General features: G+C 39.2%; 1 protein-coding gene across 1 annotated transcript; it reads left to right on the top strand.

Moving 5' to 3' along the window:
- Positions 1-5,498: 5,498 nt before the first annotated feature.
- LOC131238515 (cysteine-rich receptor-like protein kinase 44) lies at positions 5,499-13,096 on the top strand. Its single transcript, XM_058236225.1, has 7 exons — positions 5,499-6,300; positions 7,561-7,680; positions 7,816-7,934; positions 9,507-9,717; positions 10,052-10,289; positions 11,351-11,501; positions 12,258-13,096. The coding sequence occupies exons 1-7, from the start codon at positions 5,517-5,519 to the stop codon at positions 12,603-12,605; spliced, it is 1,971 nt and encodes a 656-aa protein (XP_058092208.1). The 5' UTR covers positions 5,499-5,516; the 3' UTR covers positions 12,606-13,096.
- Positions 13,097-18,953: the final 5,857 nt, after the last annotated feature.

Below are 18,953 nucleotides of genomic sequence, written 5' to 3'. Positions count from 1 at the left end.
CTCAATCTGAAGTGACCATCCAGTAGAGTACTGACCGGCTTCGCTGCATTTATATTGAACTGTTGTAGGATTTTTTCAATATACCGCTCTTGTGATAGCCAAAGCTTCCTGCTGTTTCTGTCACGGGTTATCTTCATTCATAGGATCTGCTTAGCTGGGCCCAAGTCTTTCATCGCGATGACTTGCCCAACTCTTGTTTCAGCCTGTCAATCCTCTTTATGTCTTTTCCTATGATGAGCATGTCATCAACATATAACAACAGAACTAAAAAATCACCATCTGAGAACTTACGTTGAACACACAGTGGTCCGACTCCGTTCTGTCATATCTATGCTTTAACATGAACGAGTCGAACTTCTTGTACCATTGCCATAGAACTTGTTTCAGCCCATACAAGCTCTTCCTCAGCCTACATACCATATGCTCTTTGCCCTTGACTTCGAACCCCTTTGGTTGGTGCATGTAGATATCTTATTCCAGATTACCATGGATAAAGATAGTTTTAACATTTAACTGCTCTATATCTAGATCCATGCTAGTCGCCAACCTAAGCAACACCCGTATGGATGTCATCTTAACTACTGGTGAGAATATCTCCTCGAAGTCTATACTTTTCCACTGACCGAACCCTTTCACTACAAGCCTCGCCTTGAACCTCGTCTGTGAATTCTTCTGCTCAATCTTCTTTCTGAACACCCACTCGTTGCTCAGAGCTTTCTTGCCCTTAGGCAATTTCACCATATCATAGGTGTGGTTCTTATGTAAGGATTTCATCTCCTCTTGCATAGCTTTCAACCACTCCCCCTTATGCTCGTCGGCTAAGGCCTTAGAATAATCTTCTGGCTCTCCCACATCAGTGAGCATAATATACTCGTGTGGCGAGTACCTCTTGGATGACTGTCTGTCCTTAGATGACCTCCTCACCTGTGGCTCAACAGGTGGATCAAGTGGGGGCTGCTCCCCCAGTCCATCTTCTGTAGGAACTCCCTCGTTCTATGCACCTTGCTGTACTCCCCCATCATCAGGCACCACGGGAGGAATAACTAGATCCATGTCCTCTAGCTCACCTGAAGTAGGCTGGTTCTACTTTGGCTTACCAATTTCTTCTATACACTGATCTTCAAAGAAAACCACATCTCTGCTCCTGATGAGCTTCTTCTCGATCGGATTCCACAATCTGTAACCGAACTTTTCATCACCGTACCACAAGAACACACATTGCATGATCTTCATATCGAGCTTGGACCTCTCGTCCTTTGGTACGTGAATGGATGCCCTGCATCTAAACACCCTAAGATGACTATACGATGGATCCTGTCTAGTTCACACCTTCTCGGGTACTTCTCCATTCAACGGGGCTGATGGAGACCTGTTTATCAAATACACTGCCGTGTGCATTGCTTCCCCCCGGAACGTCTTGGGCAACTTCACATGGGATAACATGTATTTGATTCTCTCTACAATGGTGCGATTCATTCGCTCAGCCACACCATTATGTTGGGGGGTCTTGAGAACCGTCTGTTCATGTCATATACCTAAGGACTTACAATACTCATGAAAGTCATCGATGTATTCACTACCATTGTCAATGCGGATGTACTTCAATGATCTAACTGTCTCTCTCTCAACCATAGCATGAAACAATTTAAACACACTAAAGACCTCGTCCTTGGATTTCAAAGTATAAACTCAAACCCTCCTACATGCATCATCTATAAAAGTGACAAAATACAATGCTCCACCCAAGGTTTTTGTCCTCATAGGACCACAAACATCAGAATAAATCAAATCTAATGCATGCACTTTATTAACATGAGAAGCAGTTTTAACAAATGAAACTCTATGCTATTTTCCTGATAAATAATCAATACATGTTTTGAGAGGTATACCTGTCACGTCTGGAAGGATCCGCTTCCTCGTTTGTACCTGAAGCTCTTTTTCACTCATGTGGCCTAGACGCCTATGCCACATGTTAATAACTGAATCTTCCGTTGCGTTCAATCTACCCTTGCACACATTGACACTTGCTTTGTAAATGGTACAACACTTCTTTCCTCTGTCCGCGATCAATGAACCTTTGATGAGCTTCCAGTGCCCACCAATAAATCGGCTTTCATAGTCATCATCATCCAACCTTTCTGTCGACATCAAGTTGAGGCGAAGGTCTAGAATGTGTCTCACATCCCTGAGAACTAATGTGCAACCCACATCAGTCTTCACATAATTATCACTAACCCCTACGATCTTTGATGCACCAGAATTTCTCATATTCACGATCCCAAAGTCACCTGACTTATAGCTTGTGAATAAGTCCCTGCGTGAAGTCACATAAAACGAGGATCCCGTGTCTATCACCCAATCGATGTCCTGACTCATAGCCGTGAGACAAATATCATGATCTACAGAAAAATAACTACAACGTTGCCATCTAAAGCGATCGCAGTAAAATCTGATTCATCTTCCTTCTCCTTTCCTTTTCTTTTCTTGTCGTTCTTATTCTTATGACCTTCATGCTTATAGTGGCCCTTCTTGCCACAATTCCAGCATTCAACATCATTCTTGGTGCTCGACTTGCCTCTTGATTTATCGAAGGTCTTCCCACCCTTTTTATTCTTTCCTTTCCTTCGTTCTTGTGTCACAAGAGTCTCTTACTGAGTAGACCCCTGAGACTTCCTCCTTGTCTCTTCATTGAAGAGACATCTAGTTACCTGTTTCATAGATACCTTTCCATCTGGCGTGAAATTACTTAAAGACACCACCAATGTCTCCCAACTATCAGGCAATGAGTTAAGCAATAGTAAAGCCTGTAATTCATCATCCAAGACCATCTTCATAGCAGAGTGTTAGTTCAAAATATCGCTGACCTCATTCATGTGCTTAGCCATACAACCACCATCTTTGAACTTGAGATTCACAAGTCATCGTATCAGAAAAATCTTATTGCTGGCTGTCTTATTCTCATATAGCCCATGCAGTTTTAACTATAGGTTAGCGGCTGATGTCTTCGTAGACAGATGGTGGAATACAGAATCGTCCAACCATTGTCTAATAAATCTCACTGCCTTCTGGTCTAATTTCTTCCAATCATCATCTAACATATTCTTTGACTTTGCTGATATGCCTTAAATTAGAGAATACAAGTCCTTATAATAAAGCAAGTACTCCATCTTAGCCTTTTATATGGTCCAGTTAGAACCATTGAAACTAATCATCCTTGATGAGCCACCTTTCATAATCCAGAACCAATCTCACTCCGTTCAATGAACTTAGCTCTGATACCATTTTGTTGGGGGCCTTGCACAAAACCTTAGGATCTAGCCTCTCAAAAACACCAGAATTATATGATAATAAAGCAATGAAATAAATCAAAGGATAAACCACACGACACAAGAGATTTTTACATGAAAAACTCTCAAAGAGATAAAAATCACGGGACCTTGTCAAGATCAACAATTTACTATGAAGTAAAACGTTACAACCGATCACAAGCACACACCACTTGAATCAAACCTTCTTCACTCACGTAAGAGTGAATAAACGATAAGATAATAAAGAAAAATGGAGAGATCTAACTAATTACGAGGACGTAAAAGTGTTGAGATATCGAGTGCACAATAGATCACCTATATGAGCATAACCTCCCTTCCACAAGCTTCCTCTCTCTCTTTCTTTCTCTCTCTCTCTCACACCTTTGTTAGCCCTAAACCCTTTAGCAAACCCTTGTAAAGTTTTAGGAAACCCTCTTGCATTACCTAGAAAAGCCCTAAGAACTCCTATTTATAGTTTAAGCAACTCCCTTCCGCACCTTGGTGAAAACCGCCTCAAATTTTCGTATTCCGCACAAAATTCGGACATAAATCTGCATAACCTCGACTGGTCGAGCAGAGTCCTCGACCGGTCGAGCAGCATGGAAGATTTAAGACAGTTGGTCGCTGGATTTTGAGTCGAGCGCCACTCAATTGGTCGAGCACCACCCTCGACCGATCGAGCCTGAGAAGAAAATCCCCATCAATTATGACCCCAAATGGGTGAATCATTGAATGCTTTATTGATGTTGGATTTGAATAGAAGTTAGTTGTGACATGGTGTGTGAATGATGATGATTGGAACTTAGAATTCATATTAATAAAACCAAATTAATGCCTATATGTAGACACATTATATTTATCTCACGACTGGGATGCACGCTCAATACCTGAATCTCAGGTTGTGACACTTTTCAGATGAAAATCAAGACATTTTACACCTAATGTCAAATAAATAAATAAACGATTACGAATAAAATTTTAAATTATCAATTTACAATAGAAATTATAGCCCACCTTTCACGTAGGATTATTTAATTTCTTAGAGAGAAGAATTAAAACATTTCTATTTGCAAGCAACAAAAACTACGTCAACGTATTTTAAAAAATTGCAAAAATTATCTAACGATGGATTCCTGAGGATTCTTTTCTGGGAATGTATTTGAATGGTAGATGAAACTCTCATTTTCGAGGAAATGGTGACCCAGAGAGATAGAGGTCAAGATAAAGTGTAACGAGTCGTGATTGCTACGGGAGTAATAAGGTGAAAGGCTTCGTCGATATTTCTGTTTTTATATTTTATGTTTCTGGGTCGTCTTTAGTCCACGCATGCGCCGGCAGTCAAAGTCCAAATTCATTCGGTGAAATCAGATGGTTGAGATCGTTCGACCAGTTTGATTATTCAAAGATTCTCCGTCCAAGATACATACTTGCCACGCGTACGGTGTATGAGTCAATGAATACTTTTCAAATCGTTCCAGAATAACAGCACGTGACGCGGAAGCGGATTGGCTGGTGTACCACACACCAGCTATATAGCGGATGTAGATACGTGTCGCGCGAAGACGAGCGCCGACGCTCCTCGAGCTCCGTGTCGTACGAACGGTTCAAACGAGATCAAAGTTTCATGGGCCCCACAATGATGTATTTATTATATCCACACCGTTCGTCCACTTTTCGAGATCATTTTAAGCATAAAAAGAAAACTGAATCATACCCAACGCTCAAATGGACCACACCAAAAATAGCAGCGAGGATAATGATTTCCACCGTTAACAAATTCGTAGAGCCCACCATAATGTTTATTTTCCATCCAATCTGTTAATAAGGTCACAAATACTTGGATGAAGAGGATAAAAATATTTTGATATCGATCCGAAACTTCTGTGACCCCCAAAAGGGTTTCAATGATAGACGTTCAATATACCACTTCTTTTTGCAGTGTGGTCCACTTGATGTTTTGTTCTGTATTATTTTTCGGTTCAAGCCTTAAGACGAGATCTCCAAATGTATGGACGGTTTGGATATAACACATACCTCATGATGGGACCTACAGAACTTGCTGACGTCAATACAGCAGCTATATAGCTGGTGTGTGGTACACATTACGCCTTCGTTGCTAAATCAAACAGGCCTTCAAAGTAGCCATCTTCCTCCTTATAAAAAGAATGAGATATTCCCCATCACTCAGCTAGATTTTACAACAACCAGATGATGCCTTCTCCCCTCTCAAAATCCTTTGAATTTCTCTTCCTTTCATCCCTTTCGCTCTTCATCTTCCACCTTCCTGCTAGCACTGCAGAACCTCTTTGGACCCGATGTTCACACACAGCTGATTACACTGCTAATAGCACATTTGGAGCTAACCTCAATCGCCTCTTATCTTCTCTTTCTTCTAATGTTTCACTCACCGGCTTCTCTAGCAGCGCCATTGGCGAAAACTCAAACCGAATCTACGGCCTTGCACAATGCAGAGGCGACACCACACCCACCACATGCCGTGCTTGCCTCAACACCGCAAGCCAAGAAATCCGTGAAAAATGCCCCAACAGGACAGCAATTATATGGTATGATGAATGTCTCTTGCGCTACTCCACCCAAAGAATCTCATCATCTTCTTCGAATTCCCCAATGAACTACATGCGGAATCCGGAAAATGCATCGGACCAAGTTCGGTTTAATCAGATTGTGGACCAGATGATGGATGGTCTTGTTTCGAGGGCGGCTTCTGGTCCGGCAATGTATGCTACGAATGAAACGAAATTCACCGACTTCCAAACGATATATGGGCTTATGCAATGTACAAGCGATCTGTCATGGAGAGATTGCGGTGCGTGCTTAGAAAATGCTGTGGCACGGATTCCGACGTGCTGTGATGGAAAAAAAGGCGGGAGAGCTGTTGGGCCGAGTTGCAATGTGAGGTTTGAGACGTACAAGTTCTATAACGAGTTAGCCATATCACCGACTCCTCCATTAACTAACACAACTATCACGGGTAAGTTTTCGGATTTTCTTCTCTTGATTTTTGTTTAATCACAGACAGAGAGAGAACGCAAAGATTGTACGATGTTATCTTCTAATCTGGGAGAATTTTTTAAATGGGCCACTCACCGTGGATTGAAACTGACCGACGGTCTCGATGATAAGGCTCAACCTCACGCTTAAATTTTTTACGTGAAAACATTCTGAGTGCACAAGCAATCATCCCTCCAGAATGCCATTTCTTGTTTCAAAATGATTGAAACGGTCTATCCTTCAGGATTTATAGTCAATAGGCCACAATCCAATTTCTAGCATTGAAAAAATGATCTTCATCATTGATTTATGTAGTTCAATGTTAACTGTTGAAGATTTTATTTTTCAGCAGTCCAAATATATGCTTGGCTTTAATTCTGGACAGTCAGCCATTTGTAGTAGCAATTAAGAGATGGATGGTTAAGATCATTCAACAATTTCAGCATCGATGGCCACCCACACTGGAATTCTTTTTGGATCTACTGCACGCCTGTGGACTCTCCTCCAAAGGAAATGTGCCTGGCTGCTGCCCACCCACCAACTATGGGATAAGCCTTGCTATCAGAAATATAGTTACGGTGGGATCTCCCTTAATGAACAAGAGCTGTTGATTAGGAATGATCCATTGGGAACATGGTTTCAAGTCCTGGCTCGGTCTAGTCCGGCTGACTCATGAGGTGACTCATTGCTGACTTGTGGCGTTGAGCCGGAATGAACTTAATCGAGCCTGAGACAACTCAAGTAAGTAACATCTGACTCATGAGCGGTTTCAAGATTCATGTTGGTTTGCTAACCAGCAGCGTCATAGTCACAAAACAACTACTGGTCGGCCGGACATATTCAAGGCTAGACTCACCTAATGGGTGGGTTGTGTGCAAGCTGTTTATTGTGTTTTTAAAATAAACCGTGCATTGATATGTTTAATGTTGGAGTTAGTTTCCAAAACCATGAAGCAGCTTTTTAAAATTTTCTGTTTTGGGGCGTTTTTTAAGTTTTCTTTCTTGAACATGTGTGAGGTTTAGCAGACCTAACTTATTTTTTTTAACGAACATTAACCATCACTTCATGTTCTATGGGGTGATGTAGCCTTGCCGAATTTATTTAACAAAAGCGCCGAACATCTGACGTGTGCACACTCACTGGACCTATAATAGAAGCATGAACCCAGTTACAATATTGGCTGCGAACCCATGTGGCCTGCTTTCCATCCTTAAAACTATTGTATTTCTTGTTTTTGCAGGAAAAAAGCAAAGCTCATCTCGAACTACTGTCATCGTTGTCCTTCCTATAGTTGTTGCAGTCGTGCTCATCTCCGTCATTGTAGCTTGTTTCCTGAGGAAAAAGAAGAAACCAGCGATTGGTAAATCACCATGGATTGCCCTTTGCACTAGTGCAAATGGTTTCAATTCTTTTTAAATTTTGAAGTTAACACTGTCTACTTTGAAGTATAGCAAACCCACACAAATTACTGAAATTGGCGTTGTTTGTGTAGAAGACGGGATTGAAGGAAATGAGGAGTCACTGCAATTTGGTTTGGGTACAATTAGAGCTGCAACTGATAACTTTTCTGCAGACAATAAGCTTGGAGAAGGTGGATTTGGTTCTGTTTATAAGGTATCAGAAACCAATCATTATGTTTGTATTTTGATGCAAGGAAGGACGTGATGAGGTTGATCACCGTCTTCCTTGGGAATAACTTCTCTGGAATCCACGGAGTTCTCTGAATTCCTCAAAGAGGTTGCTTGAAGCCATGAGGGATAAAAATAGAAATAAATTCTAAATAAATCAAACATAAATTGATGAATAAAAACAAAATTACAATCCCATAAATAATGATCCCAAACCTAGGATGGGAGTTTTAGAATCAAACTCCAACTCAAACTCCCTAAAAACGTGACTTACTATAAATAGTAAACTTACTATTTCTGTATGGTCATGATTCCTACTAGACTTGATGGTTTTCGGCCAAAAATAGTAAGTGTCGACCATCGATCTGATGTAATCTCGCAAATCCAGCATGGGCAACCCATCATAGCAGGGTTGGCTGGCTAAAGTGTCATATATGATACATCGAAAAACTCATTCTTGGTTGTGAGATAGGCATGTTTTATAGTTCTGACGATCCAGATCACTTCCACCGCCAATCGGGTCCTCTCTGGTCCATCTTGGCCATGAAAGTGTCCACGACCCACTCTACATCATATTTTGTCCCCCATCAAATTGGCATCCATTGTAAATCAACCCAAAACTGTCCAAATTATGGACCACTATGTAGATGGGGACATGTCAAATACGTTGAACTGATCGGTATGTTGATATTGGGCTACGCTGGGGCCGAGTGATGTAGAGCAGGTTGCGGACAGTTTCATGGCCAAGATGGATCAGAAGAGGCCCCATCGTAAGCAGAAGTGATCCGGATTGTCATAACTCAAAACAGACATATCTCGCAAACCAGAATAGCTATCGGATGTACCATATATGATTTTGGGGGTAGGACGAGCTACTTTAGCTACTCAACCTGTTATGTCGGGTTGCCCATGCTGAATTTGCGAAATACCATCAGATCAATGGTCGAAATCTTGTTTTATTTTCGTTTTTACTATTTTTAGTAATTTTTAATTTCAGTATAAGTCTTCATCCATTGGGCTTTAGGAGTTGTGCCCAACATGAAAAGTGCTTAGAATAATTAGGAGAACATCTTGGTTCGGCCAAATAGGATACTTACTATTTTTGGCTGAAAACCTTGCGCACTAGTAGACATCACGACCGTTTATAAATAGTAAGTTTACTATTTATAGTAAGTCGCGATTTCTAGGAGTTTTAGTTGTAGTTTGATTCCAAAACTTCTCTCATGGCTTAATATCACTATTTAAAGGGTTGTGAACTTGTTTATTTCATTAATCAATCAAATTACTAATTTTATAGAATTATTTTCAATTTTCGTTGCTTTTTCCTCGTGGATTCGAGAAGTCTCTATGAGGAGTCTAGAGAAGCTCCATGGATTCGGAGTAGTTATCCTTGAGGAAGACAGTGATCGACCTCATCAAGTTCATCCCTGTGTCAACGAGGGTCTCTAACCACAAGATAGATGGTCTTAATTTGGAATGTGGCGCTAATATACAAGGCCTGTACATTCTGCAACCCTGTTGATCGGTGTTGATCTTAACAATCATGCTATCATTGCAGGGTTGGCTTTCAGATGGACAAGAAATAGCTGTGAAGAGGCTCTCTCGCAACTCTGGACAAGGTTTGGAAGAATTCAAGAACGAGGTTGCATTAATTGCTAAACTACAACACAGGAATCTTGTTAGGCTGTTAGGTTGCTGTGCCGGAAGAGAAGAGAAGCTTCTGATTTATGAATTCCTGCCCAACGCCAGCCTCGACAAGTTTTTGTTTGGTTTGGATCCTTTTCCACACATATAGTCCATTCGTCCATTAAAAAAAAAAAATTTCAAAAATAAAATCAAAAATCAAAATCAAAATCAAAATCAAAAAACAAAATCTGTCTAGATAGTCTGTTTATCCATGCTTCTGCAAAATTATTACTCTCATCCTATATATATATATATATATATATATATATATATATATATATATATATATATATATATATATATATATATATATATATATAAGAATTTTCTTTACAATTTAACTCTATGAAGTGATTTTTTGTTATTTACTCTGAATTATTTCATAAACTCGTGTGCATCTGTTGGCTGGCTGTACAGATCCAAATAAAAAGGCAATTCTGAATTGGCAAAGGCGCTACAATATCATTGGAGGGGTGGCTCGAGGCCTTCTTTATCTTCATGAAGATTCTCGACTTAGGATTATACATCGGGATATCAAAGCTAGCAATGTTTTATTAGATGAAGCAATGAATCCAAAAATTGCAGATTTTGGTATGGCTAGGATTGTTGGAGTGGACCAAACTCAGGGCAATACAAATCGAATTGCAGGGACATAGTAAGTCTTTGAACCTTAAAACCATTGCTCATTTTGTAGAGGTACACATTGGATAAGCAAACAAGATATGGAATTTCCATTCGGTGGGTCACATGTGGCCCAAATATTGATGCAGGGATGGATGTTATGATGTGGAGCACCATCTTCCTCAAGGGATAATTATTCTGAATCCACAGAGCTTCTTTGGACTCCTCACAGAGATTTGTCGAATCCATGAGGAGAGAGAAAATAGAAATAAATTCTAATAAAATCGGAAACAAATTGATTGATAATAAAAAAGAATTTACAAACCCTTAAATAGTGATATATATATATATATATATATATGAAACTAAGGACAAAGTTTCAGAATTAAACTACAACTCCAACTCCCTAAAATCATGATTTACTAAAAATAGTAAACTTCATGGTTTTATGCTAAAAATAGTAAGTGTCCTATTTAGCCTAACCACATTATTCCCCTGATTTTTCTAAGCGGACTCCTAAAATTCAATGGATCAAAAGTTATGATGAAACTAAAACTTACTATAAATAGTAAAAATGGAAATAAAATGAATTTTCAACCGTTGATCTGATGGAATCTCGGAAATTCGGCATGGGCAACCCAACATAGTGGGGTTGGTTGGCTAAAGTAGCTTCTCCTACCCCAAAATCATAAATGGTGCATGGAATAATTCATTCTAGTTTGCGAGATATGCCTGTTTTAAGGTTCTGATAATCCGGATCACTTCCGCTTCTGATCAGGCCTTTTCTGGTCCATCTTGGCCATGAAATTGTCCGTGACCTGCTCTACATCAAATATTGGCCGGAAGTAACTGCCCAAATGAGGAACGGAAGGGTAAAAAACTGACTGAACAGTTGGGATGATCATGTGATCAGCCTGATTTTTTGTTAGGTCCCATATACGGTTGGGTTGGGCCCTCTGGATGAGCAATCCTGGCCTTGTAAATGTTTTCAAATCTCTGTTTCTATCTTTAATAAGTAAATTTAGCTCAAGTAAAATCAAACCTTCTTTACTAATCTATCAAACATCTGGTGATATTGGTGATTATGGCTTGAAGTGGATACATGGCCCCGGAGTATGCCATGAACGGGCAATTCTCCCTTAAGTCGGATGTATTCAGCTTCGGTGTTTTACTTCTGGAGATCGTGACCGGCCAGAAGAACAGTAATTTCTACCAGTCAGCCCTCGCCAAAGATCTTCTCAGCTATGTAAGTAGAATGTCATTGACTTGTTCTCACCAATTTGAAATGAAATCGTTCAAGGAATGATGTGGCTACTCTTAAATGAGAAGCGAGGGGTTTTTTTTTTTTTTTCAAAATCAGTATATTGGATTGAGGGAACTGTACAACACCATTACAAATTTGGGCTGCCCTTCACTACAAAAAGGGAATGAGGACAGCCTATCATACCCTCAAAAAAAAAAAGGTAGAAGGATTTGGACTGATCGGGTTGTATTCGCTGCACACTTGTTGAAATGTCACACATGTGAGCTCCATCCGTTGGGTGGGTCCACCATGAAAATGCTCTTGTCCACAAATCAGGTCCCACGTGTGCACACCGAATCTAAACTGTTGGTCATTAATTTTCTAACCATTGGATTAACAATGGCCTAACCAGATGAATGGCTTGGATCTTGCACTCTGGGGAGAGTTAGAATTTGGACAGTGGCCCCACCTGATGGACATGCTCTCTGTTCTTGGCCCTTTTTCTGTATAGTCTGTAGCCGTGGGTTGTAGGTTTCATATGATAGGTGAGGCCCCTATTTTTGTGGAGCCCACCCATATACACATGGTTATCATTTCAACACAGTTACAGGTGGTGTGATCCCACTTTTTCAAAAATAAAAATGGATGGAACCTTTAAATGAGTAGTGACAGCATTCCTTATGTTATTAATCCATCCCATCAACACTTCCACTCTAAAAACATGTTTTTTTATTTTTGGTAATGGTGCAATTTTTGTAGGCATGGAAGCATTGGAATGATGGCACAGTTCTAGATCTGATTGATCCAACTATAAGCGAATCTTGCTCGAGCAGCGAAGTGATGCGATGCATCCACATTGCATTGCTATGTGTTCAAGAAGATGTGATCAGTAGGCCCACCATGTCGTCAATTCTGCTGATGCTCAACAGCTTCTCTATCACTCTCTCAGCACCTTCACAGCCTGCATTTTTTATTATGAGTAGAACGGCTCTGGACATGTCTATGACAGGGTCCCATAGGCAGACAGATGAGGTGAATCAATCTCTGGGTATTGCATCGCCATGGTCTGTAAATGAGGTGTCGATTACTGAATTAGATCCTCGTTAATGCATCGGATTAAAAGCTATTTAAACTCTTTAGGGTATGTTAGTGAACTGTTGAGAATCTAGATTTGAACGAGCCGTAGTCTGGAAAGCTTAAGATGTTAATAAGGACTTTATGTAATATCTTTGTTTGTGCAAGTTTTCATTGAATTCATTAGGCATGCCTTGACATGGATGTACCTGGGGCAAAAAATCGAGCCAGCCTCCTCATCAGTGGAAAATGCTGATAGTGAATAAACTAGCCAACAGGCCGGATTCGATTTAGAAGTGTTGCTTCTTAGAGTTTTCCTTTGAGGCCCATCATTGATCAGAAATTTGGATTGAACTTGGATTTTACGCCTATTGCAGGGTCTTCGATAAGAAGGTCGAAGATCTTCCCACCATAGACTGTCTCTCCACGGCTAGACCTTTGTCAGCTTCGGAACAGATAATCACCTTTCTCACACCTGCGACTGCTGGCCACAAAGCTTAGGTCCCTCTGAGCTGCGAACGGACTGTTGTAGTTATCTCCAGCTGATTGTCAGTGTAATATTATTGTAAGATCATTAATAAAATACTTTCATCTTTTGTTCGGCCCTATCTTCTCTCCATGTTGTTTCGTAGTTGAACTTTGATCACTATCATGAGATTAATTGAAAGACTTTTAGATGATTAGGTAAAAAGAACTCATCTGAAGGATGATCCCCCCCCCCCCCCTTTCGCATATCACGTAATCTCTCAATCGGTAGCTAGATAGACAGTTGATATGTATGGAACTCAGTCTCTTAGTCTAGCTCAGTGCTCGATCAGGATAATTGACGTTCCGCTTGAATTGAACGGCATCCAGCTCTGGCACGTCCCAATTTGAGCCAAACGCTTTGTTGTTGCTCTTTTATTTGTTTTAGCCAATAAACTTTTTAAACTTTTAGTACTTAACTCCTTGTTTATTTATGTATATATTTTTACCGAACTAAGTCATCGAGCCCCATCTAAGTTGTTCAAGTTTTAAACTAAAGAAAATAAAAAAATAAGAAACTTAGGCTGTATCATAAGTTACGTACAATCTGCCAATATAGCACGTTAATTTGTAAAATATCATATCCATAGAAAAGGGTTGGCCATGCTATGACAATCGCTTGGTATAAAAATTAGGGCAATCGTCATAGAGTAGGACGAGATGCCAAGATAAGTAGACGGCTTATAGTATGACTTAATGTACTGTTGTGGCCCACCCAATGAAATGGATTTCCCTGAATTTTCTGAGAGGTGATTATCCTCATTTGCGGCACACCGTTGGTATGGATGGGATATTCTGAATCTGTGACGTGTTGGTGGGGAAAGAAACTCTGCATCAAACAGCTGTATACGATCATGTACGATTAAATTATATTAAAAAAAATGCCCCATTAAAATAGGATCCAAACTATGGGTGTTGTTGTGATACTCTCGTAGAGTTTAACTGATAATATATATACAGGCAGCTAGAAATTAATGAGAAGTAGCATAAATATCCAATGAATAAAACGTTACTAGCTCTGATTTATCTGTTAGAATGTTTGATATTTATTGGACGGTTAAAAATATGCAATGATGTTAAATAAACAAGTGTTGACAATTTAGAGGCTAAGATTGTTCCATCAACCTGAATTTTAGATTGTGACCTAAAGAAAGCGTGTCATGCGTCTCCAGAGTAGCAAATAACTTTCCCAAGATGTAAATTTGTGGTAAGCTATCCATATCCATATCCCTTTGAATGTGTCCAATGTTAGGAAGTTGACTCAAAAAAGAAATAGGAGAGAGATTACCTATGTTCAACACACGCCAAGAAACTAGAAAGTAGAAGAAATGTGCGATCCTACATGTCCTTTCATAATAAAATTGCATGCCTGCATGTATGTAAGTTTCCCTACTGATGACTAGTTAATGAATATTGATCATGGATCTGTAAGTGAATGGGACGATCGTAAATGGAGATGATCAATGCTGATAATGATTAATCATCAACGATGAACTGCAAACATCAAAGATGATGATCAAACCCATCATATTAACATTTTTGGATGACTTAACCATGGGCGCCACTTGTACAGATCTTGAGCGTTCTTGGGTTGAGCAATGATGTATATTACCTCCTGTAATATCGTGTTATCAATGTAATCTCGCAAGCGTAGTGACAAATCTCTTTTCTGAAACTTTCTCCCCCTGATAAATTGACATTTTACTCATAATATTATTAGGAAAATTTCACTGAAAATAAAATATTTAAAATATATTTATTACATAATTTACTAAATAATTTTTTTAAAATTGAATAAAGTATAAACTGAATTATTTTTAACTTATAAGTAATTTTTATTTAAATAATTTCTTTTCAACAAAGTTAAGGGAGATATACTCCCACATTTTTTGAAGAAAAAAAATGTCATGTTATATCTACAAACTCAAATAATTGTGCTTGCACACCTAAACTGTTGTGCACTTTGGTGATGTAGAGCAAGTCGCGGACACTTTCATGTTAGATGGACCAGAGAAGGCCCGATCGGAGGTGAATGTGATCCAAACCGTCAAAACCTTACAATAGGTGTATCTTGCAAACCAGAATGAGTTACTTAACGTATCATACATGATTTTAGAGTAGGAGAAACTATTTTAGTCAACCAACCCAGATATACCAGGTTCACCACATCGAATTTGCAAGATTCCATCATATCAACGGTAGAAAATCCATTTTATTTCTGCTTTGACTATTTATAGTAAGTTTTAGTAGGATTATAACTCTTCATCCTTTGAGCTTTAGGAGGTCCTGTCCAACATAAAAAATTCTTAGAAAAATTAGAAAAATAATGTGGTTAAGCCACATAGGACACTTACTATAAATAGTAAATTTACTATTTATAGTAATTTACGAATGTAGGGAGTTTGATGTGGAGTTTGATTATGAAACTTCTTCCAAGGTTTGGTGGGTTCTAAATTCATTTTTATCAATCAATTAATACGGCTGGTCAGCAGTTGCCTACTTGACTTTACGTGACTGCTCCAACTTGGGATGTTAGAGGGTAGAGATGTACACAGCTGTACATGTAAAAGTGTACCGATTAAGGTAGTTCAAATAACTTGCATATTATAAACGTTGTTTCTCTTGATTCTCTCTTTGTATTGACTCCAGGTTATCTGTACCTTCTCTTTGTACCGACTCCAGGTAATCGGTATCTACACCACGAGTCGGGATCCCCTGTTATTAGGTCAATAGAGAATTCCTGTTACCCTAATGGTTTGGCGTCCGAAGTTGTTTTTAATTTTTTAACTTTTTTTAGTGAGTGGTAACGTGGACCAATGAGAATTAGGGTATCAGGAATTCTCTGTTGACCTGATAACCATCCGGACTCCTACACCACTTTGGAATTGACGAATTCAATAACGATGGCGGTGGAATTTAGGTCCCATCCTTTCCTCACTTGCGCTTAAAGTCTAAATTAATGATGGAACCCAGAGCGTGCACTTACTTTTCCACAAGAAACTATTGAAGAAAAAAAAGTGACAGTCTGTTAGTTTTGTTGTGCGGCGAACCATTGTTGGTTTGTTGCCACTCCTAGATCCGTGAGATTGTACAGATGGTAAATCCGGACTTTCCATCTGGTGTGTTTCTTTAGCCACGATACATAATAAAAGAAAGCACACTGATTGGTAAATCCCAGCCAACTGTAAACTAACCTAATTACAATAAAGAGAAGTGACATTTCTATATTTTTCACACATCTTTCAAGGAAATATTGTCCATATCGGGACCAGCTCAGTGGACGTTCTGATTTATCCAAATGTGAAACTGATCATACGTTACATTGGTGACGAACCCTTGCGATTGTACAACGGTTCGCAGTATACTTCTGCTAAATCTTCCCGGAGGCCGGATCCACTACACGCACTCGTAGGTTAAGCGAAACCTACAAAGCCATTTATTGTACTCGTCTTCGTGCTTACGTGAAATCCAATCCCTCCATCATGTTTGTATTCTGAGGTTGACCTCAATGAATAAAAATAATCCAATCCAAATTTCAAGTAGGCCATGCCACAGGGAAAAACAGCACCACCACTCATTACTAATGAAATGGACATTTTTGTGATTTTGAAAAAAAAAAAGAAAAAGAACAAAGAATACCTGCTATCAAAGTTTTGGTTAAAAGATAAAAACGCAACTGACGTTTATTATAGCCGGTTACCGTGTTAGGAAGCTTGTTGAGGCAAAAACTGCAGTTGGTGCGTTGACGTTACCAAGTTCTGTGGGGCCCACCATGATGTATATGTTATATCGAAACCGTCCATACATTTTGAGAGAAAGTGTTAGGGCTTGATCCCAAAAATTAGACACATAAATATGTCAAGTGGACCACACTGCAGAATTCAGTGGGGATTGAACATCCACCATTGAAAACTTCTTGGGCTCGCAGAAGTTTAGAATCAATCTGATTTTTTCTTTTTTCTTTTCACTTCATCTACATCTGTGTGATCTCATGAAGGTTGGATGGAAAATAAACATCATGGCAGGCCTTGGGAATGTGTGATCGGTAGAAATCATTCTCTACACTTTTTGTGGTGTCGTCTACATGAGCTCTGGATATGACTTATTTTTGAACTGATGCTCTGGCATTAATAGCCAAATGGATGCACAGTGTGGATATAATAAATACATCATAATTAAGCCCACAGAATTTGGTGACGTCAACACACCACCATGTTGGTGGTATTGGCTGGAGGAGTTAGGTGACGTCACCATGTTGGTGGTGACGTCAACATAGAATTGAGCCCACCATGTCGCTGGACTCTTATTGGCTCGACTGTTGTATGTGGGCCCACAATGATATATGTGTTTTATTCAAGCCGTCCATTCATTTCGGGTCATTGCTTTAAATCATGAGCCAAAAAAAGAGGTGGATTCAGATCTCAGGTAGCCTACACCATAAGAAACAGTGATGATTGAACGCTCACCATTAACCGACATTGAAATATGAGATTTTGGCCACACATGGCTCTTGTATAACTTGGATTATTGCTGTTTTTGTACGATCTACTTCTGGTTGGAAAGTCCAGGATCTCGACCGCAGGTTAGCTACTGACGGATTCAGTAGCCATTTAGCTGTGAAGTAAGATCACCAAATTCTGTGGACCCCACCATGATGTACGTGTTTTATCCACATCGTTCATCCATTAGAAGAGATCATTTTAGGGCATGAGCCAAAGAATGATGCAGATCCAATGCTCAAGTGGATCCCACCACAGAAAATAGTGGAGACCGTAACACTCATTGTTGAAACCTTCCCAGGGGCGGCCATGATGTTTATTTGAGATCCAACCTGTTCAGAAGTTCATACAGACATGTAAGAAGAGAAAACACATATATCAGCTTGATTGAAAACTTCCATGGCTCCGAAGAAGTTTTTTAGGGTAGGCGTTCAATCCCCACTCAAATTAAAAAATATATATATTTTATTTTTAAAAAATAAAAAATAAATGGGTGTTACATTTATTGCTTGGTTAACTGTTAGTTAGCCCTGATTCATGCATGATAGAATTCTTAATCAGCACTGTGTAGCTCTAATAGGCGTTTTAGGTAAATATTACAAAGAAGCATCTTTTCAAAATTGAATTGTTTATCAAATGATGATGATTAAAAAAATTATCTAATGAAGACAGATCTAATTTGTAATGATTATTTAAATGATGTACTCACATGGACTCCATGGTAAAAGAAAAGTAGAAAGAAATCGCACCTAAAGATACGCTTAAGGCATGTTACAATGCCCTTAACTTTGAGGTAGTATTGCCACAACCATGACCATTCCAATAATATTTTAATACATTTCCCAACAAATAAAGCTAAGTATATGAATGTTTTTCATCTTTTATGTTTGCTACATATAATCATGTGAATTGATTGTGTAAGGCAGCAAGTAGAAGATACTCATTCCAAGGATATGCACTGTATATTAATACTTTCAATTTCCATATGTGTGGCTTTAGTTCCCTAGTCAAAGCATATTGGTGAGATGGGCCAAACCATTAATGGAATCTATTTTAAATGGAGAAATAATTTAAATACCTAATTGTTAGGGCCCATCGTGGACGGCTTATAATTCTAAAGAATTACTTTTTAACACAATCACAACCATCCCATCAATGAACTAGAATGGGAATGGCCATAGAAAATAAGGCCAAATAATGGATGGGTCGGATCATCAGATCAATGTGGTTTTGCACTATCATCCATGAAATGGATTGGATCATCTATTGGTATTGAATGGAACCGATTGCTTAATGAGTTTGTAGGGCCCACTGTAGATGCATGAGTCTTTTTTTAACACACAAACTTACACCCGCA

This window comes from Magnolia sinica, chromosome 1 (genome assembly GCF_029962835.1).
Source record: "Magnolia sinica isolate HGM2019 chromosome 1, MsV1, whole genome shotgun sequence".
Classification (NCBI taxonomy): Eukaryota; Viridiplantae; Streptophyta; class Magnoliopsida; order Magnoliales; family Magnoliaceae; genus Magnolia; species Magnolia sinica.
Note: the sequence above shows the minus strand (reverse complement) of the source record. Positions and strands in the feature narration are given on the sequence as shown.